Source organism: Haliaeetus albicilla, chromosome 11 (genome assembly GCF_947461875.1).
Source record: "Haliaeetus albicilla chromosome 11, bHalAlb1.1, whole genome shotgun sequence".
Classification (NCBI taxonomy): Eukaryota; Metazoa; Chordata; class Aves; order Accipitriformes; family Accipitridae; genus Haliaeetus; species Haliaeetus albicilla.
Genome location: NC_091493.1, coordinates 41,247,436 through 41,266,072, shown reverse-complemented (window position 1 = coordinate 41,266,072; position 18,637 = coordinate 41,247,436). Strand labels below are relative to the sequence as shown.

General features: G+C 48.6%; 1 protein-coding gene across 2 annotated transcripts in view; it reads left to right on the top strand.

Annotated features, from left to right (window-relative positions):
• The first annotated feature begins 3,704 nt into the window (after positions 1–3,704).
• STK32C (serine/threonine kinase 32C) overlaps positions 3,705–18,637 on the top strand; it is a 93,219-nt gene continuing 78,286 nt past the window's right edge. Inside the window, exon 1 of one of the 2 annotated variants that reach the window (XM_069797306.1) lies at positions 3,705–3,906. In XM_069797306.1, coding sequence (XP_069653407.1) covers positions 3,802–3,906 — 105 coding nt within the window. In that variant the 5' untranslated portion in view covers positions 3,705–3,801. The remainder of the gene's footprint in view (positions 3,907–18,637) is intronic. The other variant, XM_069797305.1, reaches the window with a different exon arrangement.

Sequence of the window (18,637 nt, the reverse complement as noted above, 5' to 3'; positions counted from 1 at the left end):
ATTTGTGATAAATATTTGCAAATTAAATACAGATTTCACTTTTCCTAATGAAGTGAGCAGCTGTGGCAGTTTTTGCCCAAAGGAAAGACCACCGCTAAATGATTTAGAGCCTGTATAAGAAACGCCATGTTTAATGACAGTGTTGTTTTTCTCCCCTTTTCCTTCCACGCATCCCCCAAAGTCAGTGTTCATATGTCTCTCATTTCCCCTCCAACACATTCTCCTTTTCATCATTCAGATATTGTCAGATATGACTTAAGACCACAAGCAAAAATACTGTTTTTCAAACTGGAACATCACAAACAATTCAGATAATCAAAACATAATTTCCGAGCAGAAAATACAGCCAAACACCGTTATTAGTGGCCCAGATTCTTTGCCATGCCACAGAAGTCTGGAGGAACTTTTCTAAACTCTTTTATTTCTTGGTTCTACCATCTTTGTTGGTGGCAGGTCAAAAGGCGCCAGCACGGCACAACAGTCTCCAAATGCCAGGTTTGGTATTTAGAGTAAGAATATCCTCTCCCAAATCAAAGCAGAGGGCAAAAATCAAGTTAATTTACACCTGACAAGAACTGTCTGATTCAATTCATGATAAACCTCACCCAGTTTTCTGGTTTAGGTTAAAACAGGGCTTAGGTTTCAAACACGGGCACCTTCTTCCCGTAGAACCCCAAGGAGAAGTCAGTGGCTCTCGTGGTGAGTAATGGGCACAGGACCAAACTCTTGGTAGTCATCAGGGCAGCTCCTGCTGTTTCATTCTGAGCAGAGTAAAGCCTCCGTAATTATGGATGGGTTTAGATATCAGATAGGTCTTCCCTTAAAAAACAAGACTAAAATTCTGATTGTCTTGGCTATGCAATTAGGCAGGCCTCGTGGACAGGCAGACCTCATCATGAGGATGATAGCAAGATGATAATTTTCTTGGGATTTGTTAGGTGTTTGTTAGGACATGTATGTATGCCTGTTGTTGACTTCCTAGAAAGCAGGAGTAAACGAGAGGACCTAGTTTTACTTAGCCCGTATTATTATTAAGAATTTTCAGCAGCGCTTAGTCAGTAGCATTCTGAGTAGCACTAAAAAAACCCCAAAGCAACTTAAAAGGTCTTTTTTTTTTGTCTTCTATTCAACTTACCTCTGTGAAGGTAAAACTACTTACTACATTTCTAATGAAGCAAAAATTAAACAAAGCCCCATGCTGCACCTTCTTCCATTTCACAGGTAAAGGAATGAAGAAATGTGGTGGAATTAAACCCTCCTCTGGTATTGGGACAATCACATCCTTATTTCCCACTTTTTTATTCTACACTACATCTTGCAGACTTCTCGGAAAAAGACTATGATTCTATGCTATGGATTTGATTGTCCAAATATGAGTGGAGAATGAGAGAGAAATGACAACTGAATGGCAGACAGGCTGAAGCCGTTTGATGGCATCTTTCATACTTTTCCTACAGAATGTAAAGGCAAGAGAAAGGGAGGAGTGAAAGCTGATAGCTCAGAGATTTGCAGTATATTTAAAAACAAACCTATCCCTAAACAAAGCAAAAATTACTGTCTTGTATAAAAGTGTTCTATCTTTTTATCTGAGAGTGATTCTTTCTGATTTCTCAGAGAAATATTCTTTAAGAACTATTCTTTGCCTTTGGAAAACTGTTCTTAAATTACACCTTTCAGTTGTAATCCTTTTACAACTTTCAGGCTCTTTTAAATAATGACTAACTCCTAGCAAATTTTCTGGAAAGAGTACAATAACTAACATATCCATTTCAAAACATGCTATGAAAGAAAACAGCATAGATTTTAAATTAAAACTTAGGAAGCAGCATCTCAGAAATTATGAAAGTACTTATGGATGGTGTAACAGATACAATGTAATGGCTAAAGAGTTGTCACTCGCCTTGACATTTCTGATGCGGTCTGCTAACATTATAAGTTATTTCTGAGAAATGCATTTAATGAGACTTTCCATGAGACATTTTAATTCAACAAGGCATAAAAACCGGGGTCACAAGCACATTACAGCTCAGCATCCTGCAAAGTCTGTAGTGACTTGGGATGAATTCTTTTACTGAGGAGCTTTGCAGCACTCCTGAGTTTTATCACCGACAAGAGCAGGAACTCCCTAGAGCTAGCGAGATACAAAGACTGATAATTTAGGTGATGTGGCTTTTCCATTACATAGTGCTACACAGAACAAAAATGCAGCATAAGGCTCCTCATCAGAGCTCGCCCTCCATATGTGTGAACAGTTCATGCAGCTGAATGGAACAGTTGCCTACTTTGCTATTTGCGTGTTGGCAGACTGTTTGTGGCAGTGGCTGTGGGACGTGCTTTTTCTCTTGACTACTTGCAAGTAAAGTCGCAGGCCCAGTAGTTTACGGAGGAAAACAGAGATCTTCAGGACATGCTTCTGGGAAAACGAGGCACCTGGGTGACTGTTTTAAAGCCCTGAAGCAAGTCTTGGAGGCTTCAGCCAGTCGAGCGAGGGACTCGGCAGTGCAGCAGGAGGTGCTGGTTTTGAGAGGCGGTGGGACATCTGGTTCTGGGCTTCTGCCCCTCCCCGGGGCTCATGTTCTACCTGGGGAAAAGATGGATGTTCCAGCACTAACTCTTTTTCTAGCTTTTGTTTGGTTTCTTGTATTGTACCTGTTGCGGTGATCAGTGAGTACCGTCATTTCAGGCCTAAAGGACTAACCTCAGGCTTGTTTTTCTTCTCTGTATTGAGACTTCCCACGTAACATCTTCAGACGCAGCGCAATAAAGATCTCCACAGCGAGGCAGCTTCTGAAACGCTGTGGAATGTCTATGCAAGAAAAACATTTGACTTTCCAAGCTACCCACTAATTTAAATCAAGTCATTATTTTATTACAATTGTCAAATAAAAATCAATGCGGCTGTCTTCACGTTAATGAGGTTAAAAATCAGTAGCGAGTACGGGTGACTAATTTAAGATGAGCTGTTTGCGCTTTCATAAATAACAACCAAGTGCTGGTAAAAGGCTCGGCCATAATATAACCTGATTGCCTTTCACATCGGTTGCGATGTTTATGGATGAGTTTAAAAATAACTATAGACTGTGTGAGACGATAGCTGCTGGCAGCCAGGATGCCCCCGGGAGCAGGAGCGGTGGGCGCCGGGGCCGGGCCGGCCGCAGGGAACCGGGCAGGTCCCGCGGCACGGCGGGGAGCTGCCGGGCCGGGATCTTCCCCCCGCGGCCCCGTCCGGGGGCACCGCCGCCGGCACGGCCCCCGCCGGCGATCCGCGCCTGCGGAGCGGAGCCGGAGAGCGCGGAGGGGAGCGGGGCCGGCGCGGCTGGGCAGGGGGCGGGCGCAGGAGGAGGAGGAGGAGCAGGAGCCGGCGGGCCCCGGCCCCCGCCCGGCCCGGCCCGGCCCGGCCCGGCCGCGCCGCACCTGCGGGCGGCGCCGCTGCCCTCCCGCCGCCGCCGGGGGCGCTGCGCTGGGGGCGGCGCGGCCCGGCCCGCCCCGCCGCCGCTCCGCTCCGCTCCCGCCTCCCGCCGCTGCGGCCGCCCGGCTCCCCTCCGCTCCGCTCCTCCCGGCTCCGGCTCCGCTCCCCGCCGCCCCGCTCCGGCTCCGCTCCGCCGCGCCGCGGCAGCCGCCGCGGACAGGAGGTCGGGAGGCGGTGGCGGGCGCTGCCATGCGGGCGGGCGGCGCCGGGGCGCGGGGCGGCTGAGGGCGGGGGCGGCGGCTGGCGGCGGCAGCGGCGGCAGCGGCGGCGGCTCGTAGCGCCCGGTCCCGCCCGCGGGAGCCGCCGGGCCGGCGGGGAGCGGCGCGCAGGGCATGCCATCCGCCTCGCCCCGATGTTTCACTGGGGCAAGTGGAAGAAGAGGATGGGAGCGAGCGCCTCCTCCTCCAAGAGACCCGTCTTCGACGAGCGGGAGGACGGTGAGTGCGGGCCGGGATGCCCTTGCCGCGCGATGCCCTTGCCCCGCACCTGTTGAGCCCCGCTCCGGCGGGTCCCGGCTCGTCGCGTCCCGCCCCTGCTCGGTGCCGGCCCGGGGGGGAGCGGGCGGCGGCGGGACCGTGGCTCCGGTGCGGGTTTGCCGGCCGGGTCCTGCCTCCCGCGGGGCGCAGGGACCGCGGAGCCCCGGGCAGCGCGCTCGCTGCCCGGCAGGCAGCCCCGCAGAAACGGGGCGGCAGCCCTTAAAATAACGGGTGCCGGAGAAGCGGGCGGCGAGGCGGGGGACGGTGTAGCAAAGGGAGTTGCAACCCGTGCGAGGAGATCTCGGGTTTTAACAAGGAAAGATCGAGTGCAGCTAGTCATCAAACTTCTAAAAGCTCCTTGCCGTTGGAAAGCGCTGCTTTGGGCTTTTTCTCCCAAGATACGAGTTCTTTGTAGAAATACACCATGAAATACCACGGTTGCATTAGGTTTCTGGGACGCAGGGTGGAATTTCAGGGGACCAAAGGGAGGACGCTTTGACCGTGGGTGGGGGAAGGCTTGGGAGAGGCGTGGGGCCAGCAGATGGGGTGCTGGATGGCTGGGAGCAATCCCGACGTACAAAGAACGCTGCACTGGCCCTAGGACACCAACTGAGCACTGGCAAAAATCCCCGGGTGCTCGGGGTGCTGGAATTTTGCACTAGATAAACTTGGAGTTCGTGATACATGTTAATTTGAGCCTTCAAGGTATGGTGGTGTTCTAGCTTACTGAGCACTGGGTCTGCTGCATCCCCCTAGTGAGGGTGATCAAACCTGAAACTGACTGTGCTGCTTCTGGCAGCTGAAGGGGTGTTAAATCAGGTAAACTTTTACTGGAGAAGCAGCTAGTTGATATCACCAAGTATTTATTAGCAATTCAGAGTATAATATTGAGTTGTTAACCCTTGCATCTCTTACTACAGAAGTGTAGAGAAAACATGTTAGAATGACACCTCACTGCCCAAGGGGTGTGCTGTGGTGTGACTGAAATGCACAACAAAATTGCTGTTGGAAGGAACTGCAAAATCCATCCAACCTCCCGTCCCTTTATACTAACGCTGTGCATGAGAAGGGGTTGATGTGGCTGCTGGGTGCCTGCAGCTCCGGTGGGCTTTACCAGAATTCTGTGCTCAAAGTGGAAAATGTGATTCATCTTGGATGTGGTGGGTCAGCAAGCGAGCCAAGTAAAAACACTTAAATTGGAGGCTTTGCTACATAATTCAGAAAGCATTTCATTCTGAACTGAGCCTGTATACAGCAAATATAGGGAAATTGAGCTTTGCAGGTGAATGACCATGAACCAAAACCTGATAACATCTCATAAGGTATTTTCAAGCAGCGCTTTTGCAGTAGCGGAGACTTATTAGGACATTACTTTCTTAGTATTGCCTGTTTTTTCATCGTTGCTTGTTAGTGTGTGCTCAGAGCAATTACAGTGTTGTTCTGGTGAACTCATATTTACTGGCACGGCATGGTTGCTATGGAGATCTCTTAAGACATTCCAATAACTTCCTTACATAAAGAAACCACTTAATACTTCAGTTTTGTGTGCGACATAAGGTGGAAGAATTGTTAGTAATGACAATTAAAAGTGAAATAAATTTTTTAAAAAAAAGGAGAAAGGTTAGTATATAAAATTTTCCCCATAGGTGGTTCCTAGTGATAGATATACAAGAATGAGCCCGACTCTCTAAATCCAGTGGTTAATCCCTTTTAATTATGACAGGGTGTATGTAGATAGAAGGTTAACACTCATTCTAGTGAGTAGTAACACAAGGCCCAGTATTTACTCTCAGATGAATCGAACTCCAAATGTGTAGATTTTTGAGGTGAGAAAACCCTTACAGTCCTCTTGCCTGAATTTCTTGGGACTGGTTTCAAGACTTTACTGAATTACTGCCTCAAGTCAAACTGGTGTGGGTAAGCCAGAGCCTGGTGGGGTTTCCTGGGGGTGGGCAGTAACGTGTTTGCTCTCAGTGTAAAACGCCTGGCCCTGGAGGATTATCCGCTGTTAACCTCACAGTTAGAAATCGTCTTTTCTCTCCAGTCTGCATCTCCAACCCCAGCTTCCTGCTGTTGGGCCTCACCTTGATAAACCAGAGGAGTTTCTGTTGTTGTGCCCCTGCCTCAGTGCAGCAGCAGGCTGGGACCGTGGCCACCTGGCGTTGTCGTCAGTGGGATGCGTGGATTGAGCCCTCCGAGTCCCTGACTCTGAGGGTAAACATCATATTCCTGAGTCTGTCCCATGGATATTCTCTCAACCTTCTTTGTTTTTTTCAGCGCTGTTTTTGTTAAAGCTGGGACTGAACTCCTTGCTTCGGCAGGGATTGAGCCGAGGGCAGGTCGGTGCTGATGCAGCCTGGGTGCAGCTCTGGCTCGTTGTCCATCCAGGGACAGGGCGGTGTGGAGCTGTGCAATGGGGAGTCGTGCCCAAGGAACAACTGTCCTCCTCCCTCCTTGCTTCCCGTCCTGGGTGCTGTCTTGTCCCCTGCCCCCCAGTTTTCCACTGGTTCAGGTAATTTCTCTGGACTGTGAAGCTGGGCACAGGCCAAGTGCAACTGGTCCTTTGCATTTCATCTGAGCTGCTGGCGGGGGGACGGGGCACAGTGCATCTTTCTGACACCCTTTTGGTGCTGTGCTTGGCTGCAGCGGGCACATCTTGCTGTTTCATGTTTGCGCATACAACCTTTGAAATATTTCTGAGCATTTCAGAGTTGGGATTCAACTACTAGAAAAGCTGACTTTGAAAGCAGAGTGTCTGCGTGTTTTGTGGGTGCTTCCAGAAAGCACTGGTACATGAGAGATTGGTTCCCCTCGCTTTGTGAGCGTTGGCTTCAGCTGGTTGCTTTTACACAGAAAACTTGGCATGTTCAGTAGCTGCTGCATACGCATCAGTTGGATGCAAGGTCCAACCTGTCCAACTTGAGATGCTGCCTAGTGATGCCTTTTTGACAGCTAGTTTTCGGTGAGGTACGTTGTACCCTGTGTCTGAACGGAGGAAGTTAATGAATGGGGGGGGGGGTTGGGGGGGAGAAAAAAAAGAAAAAGTAGGGGAAAAAGAATATGAAAAAGCTGGAAGCAAGAACATAAGGCAAAAGAATAGAAGGGCTGCAAGACTGAGCACTCTCAGAGTTATGGTGTGCTGGAGTAAGGTCGCCTCAGTAAGCTGCAATGGATCGTAGTGGGCTTGTAGATTTACCATTATCACTGTGTGCAGTTTTCCATCGGGCAAAACAGGCCTTTGTCTGTAAGGGCTTTTTAGGGTTTCTTATTTATACCTGTAAGAACCTTTTAAAAGCTTCTTACTTGGTCAGTGAATTTGTTCGCTGGAACTGAAGAAGGCCCGGTCTGGGTGCCAGCTCTCTCTCTGCCTGTTGTGAACCATCAGCTCCTCCATGGCAGGGCATGGGGCACTGGAATGTCTCAGCACAGCGGTCGCAAGGCCTGGTTTTCATGTGGGCAGAAAGTATTATCTGTTGTCATTCTGGGAAATGGCCAAGCCAGTTTATTGACAACCCCCTCCTTTTTTTTTTTTTTTTTTTAATTTTTTTTATTTTATTCTTTATACTAAGTGGGGAAAACCTATCATTGTGAAGCCAGTGGGAATGTATCAATCCAGATACTTAAACATTTAGCAGAGTTGCTAGGACTTGGGAAACAGGGCTGAGTAATAGGAAATACAAGGCACGCTTACACTTAGTGCTATTAGCATTGCCCACAGTGGTGTTATGTGAGAGAGGGGGAAAAACACAGCACGATGTATCTTTATATGCAGTTATATCTAAAGAGGAATTTCAAGAATGCGTTTTGGTTGTGGCTTCTCCTGAATCAAAGTGGCTTACTAAAAAAGTGTATGTAAATACACATGAGAATATGTAAAGCCATCTGCTGCTTTATGCTGAGCTGTTCCTTCCTTCGCTTACACTGAGGTGAGTGGTCCAAGGGCTTTCTGCTTGTTTCCTGACACTGAACTAGATTTCCAGCTGATTTTCAAGGTTTTAATGCTGCAGCCCAATTACTTGCATCATGATTAGTATTTTGTCTTGATCACTTCTTTACCTATCCTTTATTTGACCCTCTCCGCCAGAGTGCAGGTGGCTTTTTGTAAAGGGGTCAAGTGCAGTCTCCTAGGTTTATCCTACTTGCATAAAAATCAACTTTTTGAAGCAAGGTGCTGGTTTTACAGCCCACAGGTACAGCTCTTCCCAGTAAACCAGTCCGACTGAAAGAAGTGTGTAGTCAGGGTTAGGCTTCGGGTGTGCAAGTTTCCAAGCTGAGAAACACTATTCTGTAAAAATATGTTTCTTGTAAAACAAGAAAACTGTTACATATCTTGATGATGCTTTCCTAGCCGGGCCGTTTGCTGAAGTGCTCCAGCTTTAGGGATGTGCTGGGCCCAGGGGGCTCTTGAAGCCCGAGCAGTGCTGGAGGGACAGTCCCCGCTCTGCATCCCGGCTGGCCTCATCCTCCAGGGACCTCGGGAGGCTGGAGAGCCTCGGCAGCTGCGCAGCACGGCGCCCGTCCCCATGGAAACGGGCGAGAAGCTGCAAAACCTGGGGGAACGTGCTTAAAATAATCCCCATTTTAATTTCAAACCATGTGTTGGCAGGCTGTAGGGTTACACACGCACCAGAGTATGCATCCCTCCTGCCTCACCCGGGTGATCGAAAGCTGGAGTGCTTCATTCGTGGAGCTGTTTGATGTACAGGGAATGAACCGTGCGTGCTGGTGCCAAACCTGCCTCTTGCTCGGACCTGTCATCCTGCAGCCACCTTCTGCTGAGCCTGCACTGGCTGGGTGCAGGGTGCTGGCTGCTGCTGGGTGCCGGGTGACTCCAGCTGCAGCTTTGGGGAGGACTGTCAGACCCACGCATCATTGTCAGCTTACATCACTTTGAAGTCAAGAGTTCAGTCGTTGCACATTGGCAAGCTGTATAAGTTCCTCCTTTTACTACTTCTTTTCCGATCCGATGGGAGGAAGATGTCCAGCGTTCTCCACAGTGCTACACGTTTGTCTTTCAGATCGGGATTCTCCCCCATAATTTTGTTCCAAGGGTTGGGACCTTCAGGGAAACAAGGGCATGCCGCCAGACTGTTGAAGGTATCTGGGCGATGGAGGTGTGGTGAGGATGGGAAGCAAAGCCTGACCTCGTCGTGCATCCCTTACCTCTGCGGCGACCCAAACCCCTCCCTGCCACGTTTGCCCCAGGTCTGGGGGCATCCCACTGTGCTGCCAGGAGAGGGACCCTGGGAGATGGGGCCACAGTCCCAGGAGAAGTTTTTCCCTCCTCTCTTAAGGTGATTAGTGCCATAAACCACATGCTGATTAGGGGCCTGGCGGGGTCCCCTGGTCCCTGGGGGCTGGGGCTGCCCCGCAGCACGGTCCCTGCTCCAGCTGCTGCTGACGCGCTCTTTCTGCTGTGGCTGGCTCCTCTCGCAGCCGGGCGCCTGGCACCAGTTCTCCCACCCATCTTCGTTGTCTCAGCTGGGCAGGGATTTCAAGCCCTGAGCAGGAAACGTTGCCCTTTTGATTGGAAAACTATGGGCTAATGCCCAGTAAGGCAGTTGTAAAATCCCAGATCTTGTTTATTTAGGGTCAGATACAGATGTATTAAGCTTCCATGCTCTGCAAATTACTTACTAAAGTAATCACTGATCAGATTGCAAGGCAAACTTTTTTCATAGCCTGACTGTTATGTGGCTGTGGGTTGGGAGCACAGATGCCTTTCCCTGTTATTTAAAAACAAGAGAAAAAAGCCTTTATGTATTATCAAAGTGGTAGCTAAGTAAGTGGGGGGAGGAGGGAGTGGGAATTACAAGGAGGTGTCAGAAAAGCTGTGTTTAGTATTGTCAGCAGTGCTTTGTTTTTGCTTTAAATCTTGCCTCCCCCAGATCCGTGGCTTTTTGTGTGTGTTTCGCCCAGAGACAAGCTGTTGCCACATGCTCACTGCTCCCCAACCTCTGCAGTGGAGCCTATGCTCCTTGTTCAGTCTAAGGATTGAAAACTTTTCTGCACGTGAAGCTTTTCACTGTGTCGTGTAACGTAGAAATAGGTTAAATCCAGACAACTCGGCAATTGCAAGTCTTGAAAGCATGTGGTAATATGTACAACGTTTGGGTTACTGGCTCTCTTTCTGCTTCAGAAATAATTAATAACTTTGCTGTCACTCTCCAGACTGAAGGCCATGGTCCATTCTCAATAGTGCTGAAAGAAAACTGAAGAAAAACCGTTCTGGATTGTGCTGATAAAGGGAGACATAATGTCTCTCTTTGAACGCTGAAAATTGCAGTTAGGGAGAACCGTTGCTATTGCTCACCTAAGACCATGCTTTATCTTTTACTTGTGTTGGCTTAAGAACGTATCTTTAAATCTTCTCATTTACAGCTATTTACAAAACTAAACTGCCTTTCTTAGAGAGAATACAGTATGCCTAAACCCTGCAGTATGCCTAAACCCTGGAAGTGTCACGTTTCCAGCATTTTGTTAGGTGTTTTGTTCTTTCAAGTCCTTGTAGTGTTTTCGTGTTTCCTTTGCCATTGCCCCTTTTACAAGTCCACCCCTAACAGAGGTGCGGATGGGTGTTGTGGGCTACTAGGAGGACAGTTAACTCTGTCCCAGCTGAAACTAGGACAATGGGATCTGTGGTGAATCGCCACCAGAGCTCCCGCTCCGCCGCCCTCCTCTCGCTTGGCCTCTTACCGCCCGGGGAAGCTCCCGTGCCTTTGCCCGGCGTGAGCGTTGAGGTGGTGCCCGCTGCCCAGCGCAGCGGTAGGGTAAGCAAGGTGCAAATTTTCCTACTTCTGCATTTTGTGGAGGTCCAGCACGCATGGCAGACCCGGCTGAGACAGCCACAAACGTCATTTCTCCCAAGCAGAGTCCAGCATCTCTGCGGGCGTTCCGCTTTGGAGCACGGGGCAGTGGTTCCTCTGGCCGGGAGGAGCGGCAGCCGGTGATGGTGATGCTCTCCGGTGGGGGGTTCCCGAGGGCTGGGTGTTTGGGGTCACTGCACCCTTCAGGTGGTGCCTGTGAGGGACCGATCCGCGCAGCGTGCCCGTGCTGAGCCTGCCAGCTTTGTGCCGGCTTACCGGCTCTTGGCCCATCCACCCCAGTCCTGGCAGTGTGTGCCGGCACTGCCGGGAGGCAAGGGCTGTGGCAGCTCAGCACAGAGCTGGCTCCTTTTGGGCGCTCATTTGCTCTCAGGCAAACGCAGGTTTTTGCTGCCAGGTTGGTGGGACCCTCCTCCTCCTCCCCAGCCGCCAGACCCTGAACACTTGAGTCTGGCTCGCCTGGCATGCAGCCGGAGGGGTACGCCCTGTCCCGCAGGACCTGCGGAGCACGGCCTGCCCCTTGGTGCTGAGCGGCACTGGACGGGGATTTCATGTCCTCCCTGCTGTAGCATCACCCCAGGCACCTTCTGGAGCCGAGGAAGGAAAGGTCCGGCGAGGCCTCGAGGGGCTCGTGCGTCTATGGGAGGTCTAAGGAGAAGATGGGGGTAAGACAAATCCTGAGGGCAGCTGAGGCTGTTGGCATGAAGCTAAGTAAGAAAAAATTAACAAACCCAACTGCAATTCATGGGACACTTGACTGATAGGGAGGGAAAAGGGCAATCAAGAAAAAGTTACTGGAACTACAGTTCAAGTAAAACGTTAGACCAAATTAATGCCTGCCCTAGTCCATGAAGGCCACAGTCCTCACAACCAGCTTGAGACAGGCTTTCTGTAAATTCAGAATAATGTGCAGGAGCATGCTGCGAGGGACCTAAACACCTTACTGACCACGTTCCCAATGCTGGCGTGGTGACCTTCCCAGCTCTGCTGGCATTCCCACAGATGCCTGCAGCTGTGCTTTCCACACAGGTAGGTGGATAATGTGTGTTTCCTTTTAAATATCACTTTATTTCTTGTGGGAATGCCTGAAATTGGGTGTGGTGGGTAACATTTGCGCAGAACAAAGATGCTCTCTTGCAGCGGTGTTCCTCTGCCCCCGGGTCAGGACTTGGGCTTTCCACTCACCATGGCCATGACTGAGTCTCTGTGAGTGTGGCCCGTCTGGATGTCCTCGGGCAGGGGACGTTGCTGAGCCTGTAGTTCATGGTCAGCCTGAGAGATGTAAAAGCAGGTACGACTTTTCCCTTTCTTTTCCATGGACCTGCTCTCCAGCCGCAGTTTCAAACGCTTTGTCATTCAGCAGTCTATGAAGCATTTCATAGCTGTGGTTTTCGTTAATGTGCGGTTTCTACCACCTTACCCTAGGATCCTGTAACGAGGCACCTACATTAATCATGAATAATAACTTCCTGTTGTGTGACATGGCAATGAGTTATAGAGAAGTAATGCAGGGTGCGGTGGCAGTAACAGAGGGATGGCGGATGGTGTGTAAATCCGAGATGCTCTGTGTGCCAGTGTATAGGTAGGTGCGCAGCAGGGAGAACAACAACGTCGGCTAATCTCTGGTTTGGCATTTATCTTGCAAAGTAAAGAGAGGCAGGATAGCTCGCGAGCGGCTTAGCTTCTCCTAACAAGAGGAGATAAGTGTCAGTGTCCTCTTTTCCTCTCCCACTGTTCTTCAGGAATTAAATTGCTTTAGGTGACAGTTAGGGAAAATTAAAAGTGCTTAGGATGTGTGGGAACAGACGGCTCTGAATACTGCTAAGCAATGAGATATGACAGTGTGTGAATGTTGATGTGCTAATTTACATCTAGTCTGTTGTTCAGGGTCTTTTCCAATACCTGGGACTAGTAAAGAGATGCAGGCACTGAATGATGTTCTGAATTTGGCGGCTTGCTGATTTGACTGTGCACACCCAATCCTTATAGGCTGATGATTAGCCATGCTGTGTGGTTAAATTAAACAGCAATGTAATGTATTTACAGCTCAGCTGACAGTTCTGGAAGCTGATAATTTTCATTTATTGTTCCAAAAAATACGCTTACTTGGTTCTAGTTGCACCAGCAGAGAGCTGGTGGGCTTCTGAGGCTGATGGTGCTCTGAGTAGCTTTCAGGTTAACCTGCAAAAGGCTGTTCCAACATAGAAAGTTACCTTATTGTCTAAGGTTTTAGTTTTGTTACAGCGTAGCTGTCTAAAGATGTAAATGATCGTTTATATTTATATGGGTTATGTGCTGCTTACACTGTATTGGAGCACTGGAGAAAGTGCACTGAGTAGCTCTGAAACAAAGTGGTGAGGATAAGAGCAAAGATGTAAAAGCATGGCACTGTAGACGGTGGTGCATTGCTTTGGGTCTCCCATTTCTGCATGGTCTGTATAAGGGAAAATACAACTGTCTTTGCTCAGAAAAGAATATTTCTTTCTTCCTTTCTTCATTTCAGGTTAACTCTGTGACCAAAAAAACATCCCTCACCTTCCAACAACCAACCAGCCAACCCAAACAAAATCCACAGCTAAACGAAAGTTGGCATCACTGCTTAAAATACTGGCGTATGATTTATGTCCTGTAAATTTAGAGGGATTACCTGGTGGCAAGAAAGGGCCATCACATATATATATTTCAGATACCTGGGGGGGGACAAAAAGGAAGGTAACAGGGGAAACTCAGTAGTAACTGGGAAGAAACTTACATTGAAAAGAAACTATTTCGGTATTCAGGAACTTACAGCCAAGACACTTTCTAGCGTTGGCACTTAATGTTATTAGCATATAGGCAGGATATTCAGTATAAGGCCATGTGGAGAAGTACTTAGGTCCCCTTTTATGGTCACTTGCAGAATTCCCATGTGTTTTTAATGCTAGTGCCTGAGTATACTGACAAAAGTCAGAAGGTAGGGGCTTGGAAGGGCTTGGACTGATGCTTTGGTTCCTCCTCTGAGCAAGCAGTTCTCTGTCAGGATTAGGTAAAACACGGAGATGTGGGCTGCAATGAATGCTAATTACAATTATCCAAAAAATTGAGTAAATTATGTAGTTGGAAAGTGTCCTGCATTAGATGTCAGTTAATCATCCAGGACCATCAAGGTCAGTTAAGATCCTTCCAAATCTTTTGTACCAACCACACAAGTAGCACGATACATGTACACAGCTCTGGAGTCTCTGGATGTTGGGTGAAACACATTTTTCTTTTCCTCGCACATAGCTTTTTATTGCTACTACCGTTTCTGCCCTCTTTCAGGTATAGAAAAAACACATTGGAAGCACTGGATGGCAAGTGTGCTGCTGAGGTGTGATGCTCCCCATCAGTGCACGCTGCAGACACCCGCAAGCCACTGCCATGAGAAATTAAACCTGCCCCGGTGCACCGGTGGCTGCGGCGCAGCGTGGCTGGGCTGTGCTGGCTGCAGCCTTCCTCCCGCTAGCTGTGGAGGCACAGCCACCTCCTGAGTCAGAGTGTTGGCAGGTAGATCTCTTCTTGCTGTCGCTGCAGCTGATGTTGGTTGGACACAACATTACCTCTATGATTCAGTGCATTTTTGCTGTCAGAAGGATATTACATCTCTTCTGAAAGAACTTTTTTTAAACTGTGGTATGTAGCACACTAAACTACCTTGTATAACTAATGTCGTATAATTCACTAGAAGTCTATATACTACACATTCGCTTTATATTTTGCTGGTTCCCCAGTCTTAATGGAAACTGGCAGGCAAGACCAGAAAGTAGGAAACACGGAAAATGATACACATTAGACTCAGATTGTTTGCACTGTAGGAAAACGTGCTTTATGCTTTACAGAAAATAAGGCTAAAGCCTGGTCCCAAATAATTTGCACTTTAAAGGCTTGATGCCGCATGTTGTAATCATATGAATAATTCATATACATTCAAGCAGTCCCCATAATTTCATATTCAAGCCTGATTCTAGATTTGCTCAAAACTCTGAAGTGCCATCGATTAGTGGCTCCTCCAGCACAGAAAGCAGCTTGGCAGGACCTTCAGTGCAGGGATGAAATGGCAACCTCTCCAGCTGGTGCTGGTTGTGCGTCTCTGTAAGGGCTGGGAGCTTTCCCCATTTTACCTGCTCAGGCAGACTGGCCAGTCGCTCTTGACAGTGTCTAGAGCTCAGTGAGTAGAGTACCTCCTGGGTCTGACCTTGACATGTTTTCATTTGCTTTCATACATCGTTGCACCATTAACCAGTAAGTAATAAACACTACCAGGAGAGTCAGCGTGGGTTTGAGCTGTTGCTATGAGCTTAGCACAATGCTTCGAGTTCCCCAAATGGCAAATGATGCCTGTTTAAGAAATGAACCCGTGTTGTGGGAAGAGATGCAGATAAAGCAGCACGCGGTGGGCAATAACAGGGAGCTGGTGAGCAGGCATTGACTTGGGTTTTCTCCCCCAGTATGTGAGTGAGCTTGGCTTACCCCTCCAACACAAGTACTGCCTGTTGGCTGAATACTGGGATTTCTGGAGTAACTCGAGAGTCCTGAGGTTTAGGCAGAGCTGTACAGACGACACAGGCAGGTGTTCTGGGTGGAGCTGATGGGCAAAGAGATGCTCACGTCAGGGTGCTGATGGTGGTACCATGCTGCTCTGCTCGGACATCCTGGCTGGCCACAGCTCTCCATCTGCAGGCTGTGGCTAATTCATGAGTTAGACCCACTGGCAGTCTGGAAACTGCCTTAAGTTGTCAGTTACTGCCAGGACAACAACATACTGGATATTTGTGATAGTCCCTTGGTAACTCCTTAAAAACCAGTGACAGCAAAAAAGCTCTGTCATCAGTTCTGGTATGGTATGCGCAGTACAGGGCGAGTGCGGGATGCTGGGGGCACCTGCAATCACTGTTCATTTTGTTCAGTTGGCTTTTATTGCATGTTAAATGCCACAGCAGGAAGATTGCAAGCAGGTGTCAAAACAAGCACAGTTGTGGTGAGGCAAACCTAGGGATTGATTAATGAATATTTTCAGTGTGTTGTATATTTTTCTACATGGCTTTCTGATATAAAGATCAATGTGTGAAATTATTTAAAAAATAACAGGTTTCTTTCAACTAGAACAAAATACTTCTGTTTATCAAGATGTTGACTAACATCAGCAAACAATTCAATTGCTTATTGCCCTTCAGTAATACTTCGGAAATAATTTCAGTTAGTGTTTCTTCTGGCCTTGGATTGGATTTTTTTATGCGCTTAGTTCAGCACCTCCAAAGGTACCCCCGCCTCACCCCCTCCTCTCTCTGGGAGGCCTCTGTCCTCCTCCTCTCTGCGGTGAAGTGGGAATTTTCCGTTGCGGGCTCTCTTCTTTCTCACCGAGGCTGCACAGGGATTTATTCCCAGGGGTAAACCAGTGCGGGTGGGAAGCAGGCAGATGAGCAGCCCCAGTGGTGTGGGGTGTTGGTGGTGGGGATGCTGAGCGAATGCAGAGCCCTGGGTGATGTGCTTGGCCCCGCAAGCCATCTGTTCTCGAGTACCAGTGCCCTGAGCTGCTGTGCCGTGCGAGGAGAGGGGCTTTCCCGGGGGTCGTCTCTGCTCCCCACGTGCTCACTGCTGCAGTTTGTAACGGGACGACCACTGCACCCCACAGTGGTACCTGCCGCAGGCGGAGGGGAGGGCGATGCCCTCTGCTCTGCGTGCTGCTGCAAGAGACAAGGCTTCCCTCTTTTCTTGTGTTTGAAGTCTTTTTCAGGAGAAGTTGTCTTTCCAGAGTGAGTTGGTATCTAACCGTGTTCAAGAGAATTTCTTGTCACAGAAATAGGATGTCTGCTTTCCCCAGAGAAGTTAAACCTGGTGAATAATTCTGTTTGACATTCCCAGTGTCTGTGAATTGGGGTCTGCTCTCTTGTTGTTGAGTTGAAATGGATCATGAGCAGTTACGGTCATCTGTCCCGTGCTCCTGCAGGTACTGGGTGGGCAGGCTCAGTCCCTGCCATGCTTGGCACACTTGCATGCGTCAGTGTGGTCTGTACACTGAGAACATCTGTTCTGACACTTCTGAAATAAAAAACAGACTTGTTGTTGACTTCAGGGAGCACCAGAGGGGATCATTGCTCCTACCTGGGGTCAAGCCTACCCCGGCAAAAGTATCTTCAAGTATTCATGAAGACTGACCCCCCCCCCAGCCTGAGGAGCGTGCTTTGTCCTGCTGCGGTGTTGGTGTTCGCCAGCCTTGGAGCCGACGGCTCCTGGTGCTGTGCGCTGCTGCTGGGCTCGTTGTGGCGCTGGTGCAGCAGCCTGCTCAGGATGGTTTGGTTTCCTTCCAAACCCTCGGTGACCCGCTGGTGCTGCTGGCCCAGGGTGTGTATCCCGTCTTCGGCTGTATTTGTCAAAAAAGTGTAGGTCAGTTGAGTAGCAGCATTTCCCACAGGCATTAAAATGCTGCGGCAGGTCTGACGAGCAGCATGTCCATTGATCCCAGCGGAAGGTATTTTGGGAGCACGTCTGCTATTCATGAGCCTCCGGGACAAAGATAGGACCGTGCGCCTAAAATAGCGCCGTGGAGCCACGCACGCAGTACAAACCCCACCGGTGGCTGCACTTGGGAAGAAAATCCAGAGTTTGTTTTCAAGTCATCATCGCTGTGTTGACAGGGCTGTCTTAGGGAAAGCTATCTCAACTGGGAATGTATAAATTAACTCCAAGCACGATGTACACACATGCAGATATCGCACACTGCTCACATCGCAATGTAAGTAAATAAAGGACTTGTTAGCTTTTTACATATATATATATATATAATTGCCTGCCTGTTGAAGAAAAGGCTTTCTATTGTTGTAGTTCAGCACATACTCTACTCTCTCTTAAAGCTGTCTGTTGAGGGAGCTCCTTTGGACCCTCGTGCCCTGAGGGCATCGTAGCTGTGCGTGCTCGGGGCTGCGCTGCACTGCTGCTGCGGCAGCTGGTGGTGCCATGCCGAGGTGACCCTTCCTGTGAAGCACAGCACCGCTGGTCTGCTCCTGAGCCATGCAGAAATTCATGGTTGATGCCAGTGCATTCATTAATATGCATATGTTAAAAAACCAAAACAACCCGCAACCAGACCTCAACTGTACTTCCATAGTGCTAGTCCATCCAGTTGCCAAGAAATGAATGTAGCTGACAACCCTAGCCCTTATTCATGAGACTTTTTTTTTTTCTTTTCAATTTTCTTTATGGTACTCAAGTGGAACGAAATGCTGTAGCAGAGACCACCCTTAAACACTGTAATTGTGGTATATGCAGCAGTACTAGAGTTACAGTATATATGTGTTAAAAAACAAGGAAACTGCATTTCACTTTTAAGTGTTTCCTCCATTGCAGCTCTTGCCAGTGCAGTACTTCTTAGACACCCACAGGTGATAAGCAATGATAGAAGTGTATCTGTTAACTGAGCTACTGCTGAGTTAGTGTCTGCTTACCTTCATGTAAAAGCCAAATGGTTTGTGCTCTTAACCGTATAGATTCACTACTGGGATAGAAAAGTAGACAGACTGATCTGTCTGGTGCATAAACAACTTTTTTTTGGTTTATTTTCCCAATGTTCTGATAATCGTTACCAGACACAGTGAAATAGCAGGAGGAACAAGACTGTCTTTCATATCCCACAATGAATTTGCTGGTGTGACAAGTAGTAAAAGCCTCTTTTGATTAAAAACCAGAAGCAGCTGATTGTAGAAAATATTCTTGGACATTCACTGTTACAAAGAGTTCTTGTCTCAGGGCTGTTACACTCTGAGTCTGCAGGAAACTCTTAATGTTTCTGGATTTATTTGGAAAAAGCAATCATAATCAGGAGACATAAAATAAATAATAGAATGTATGATATT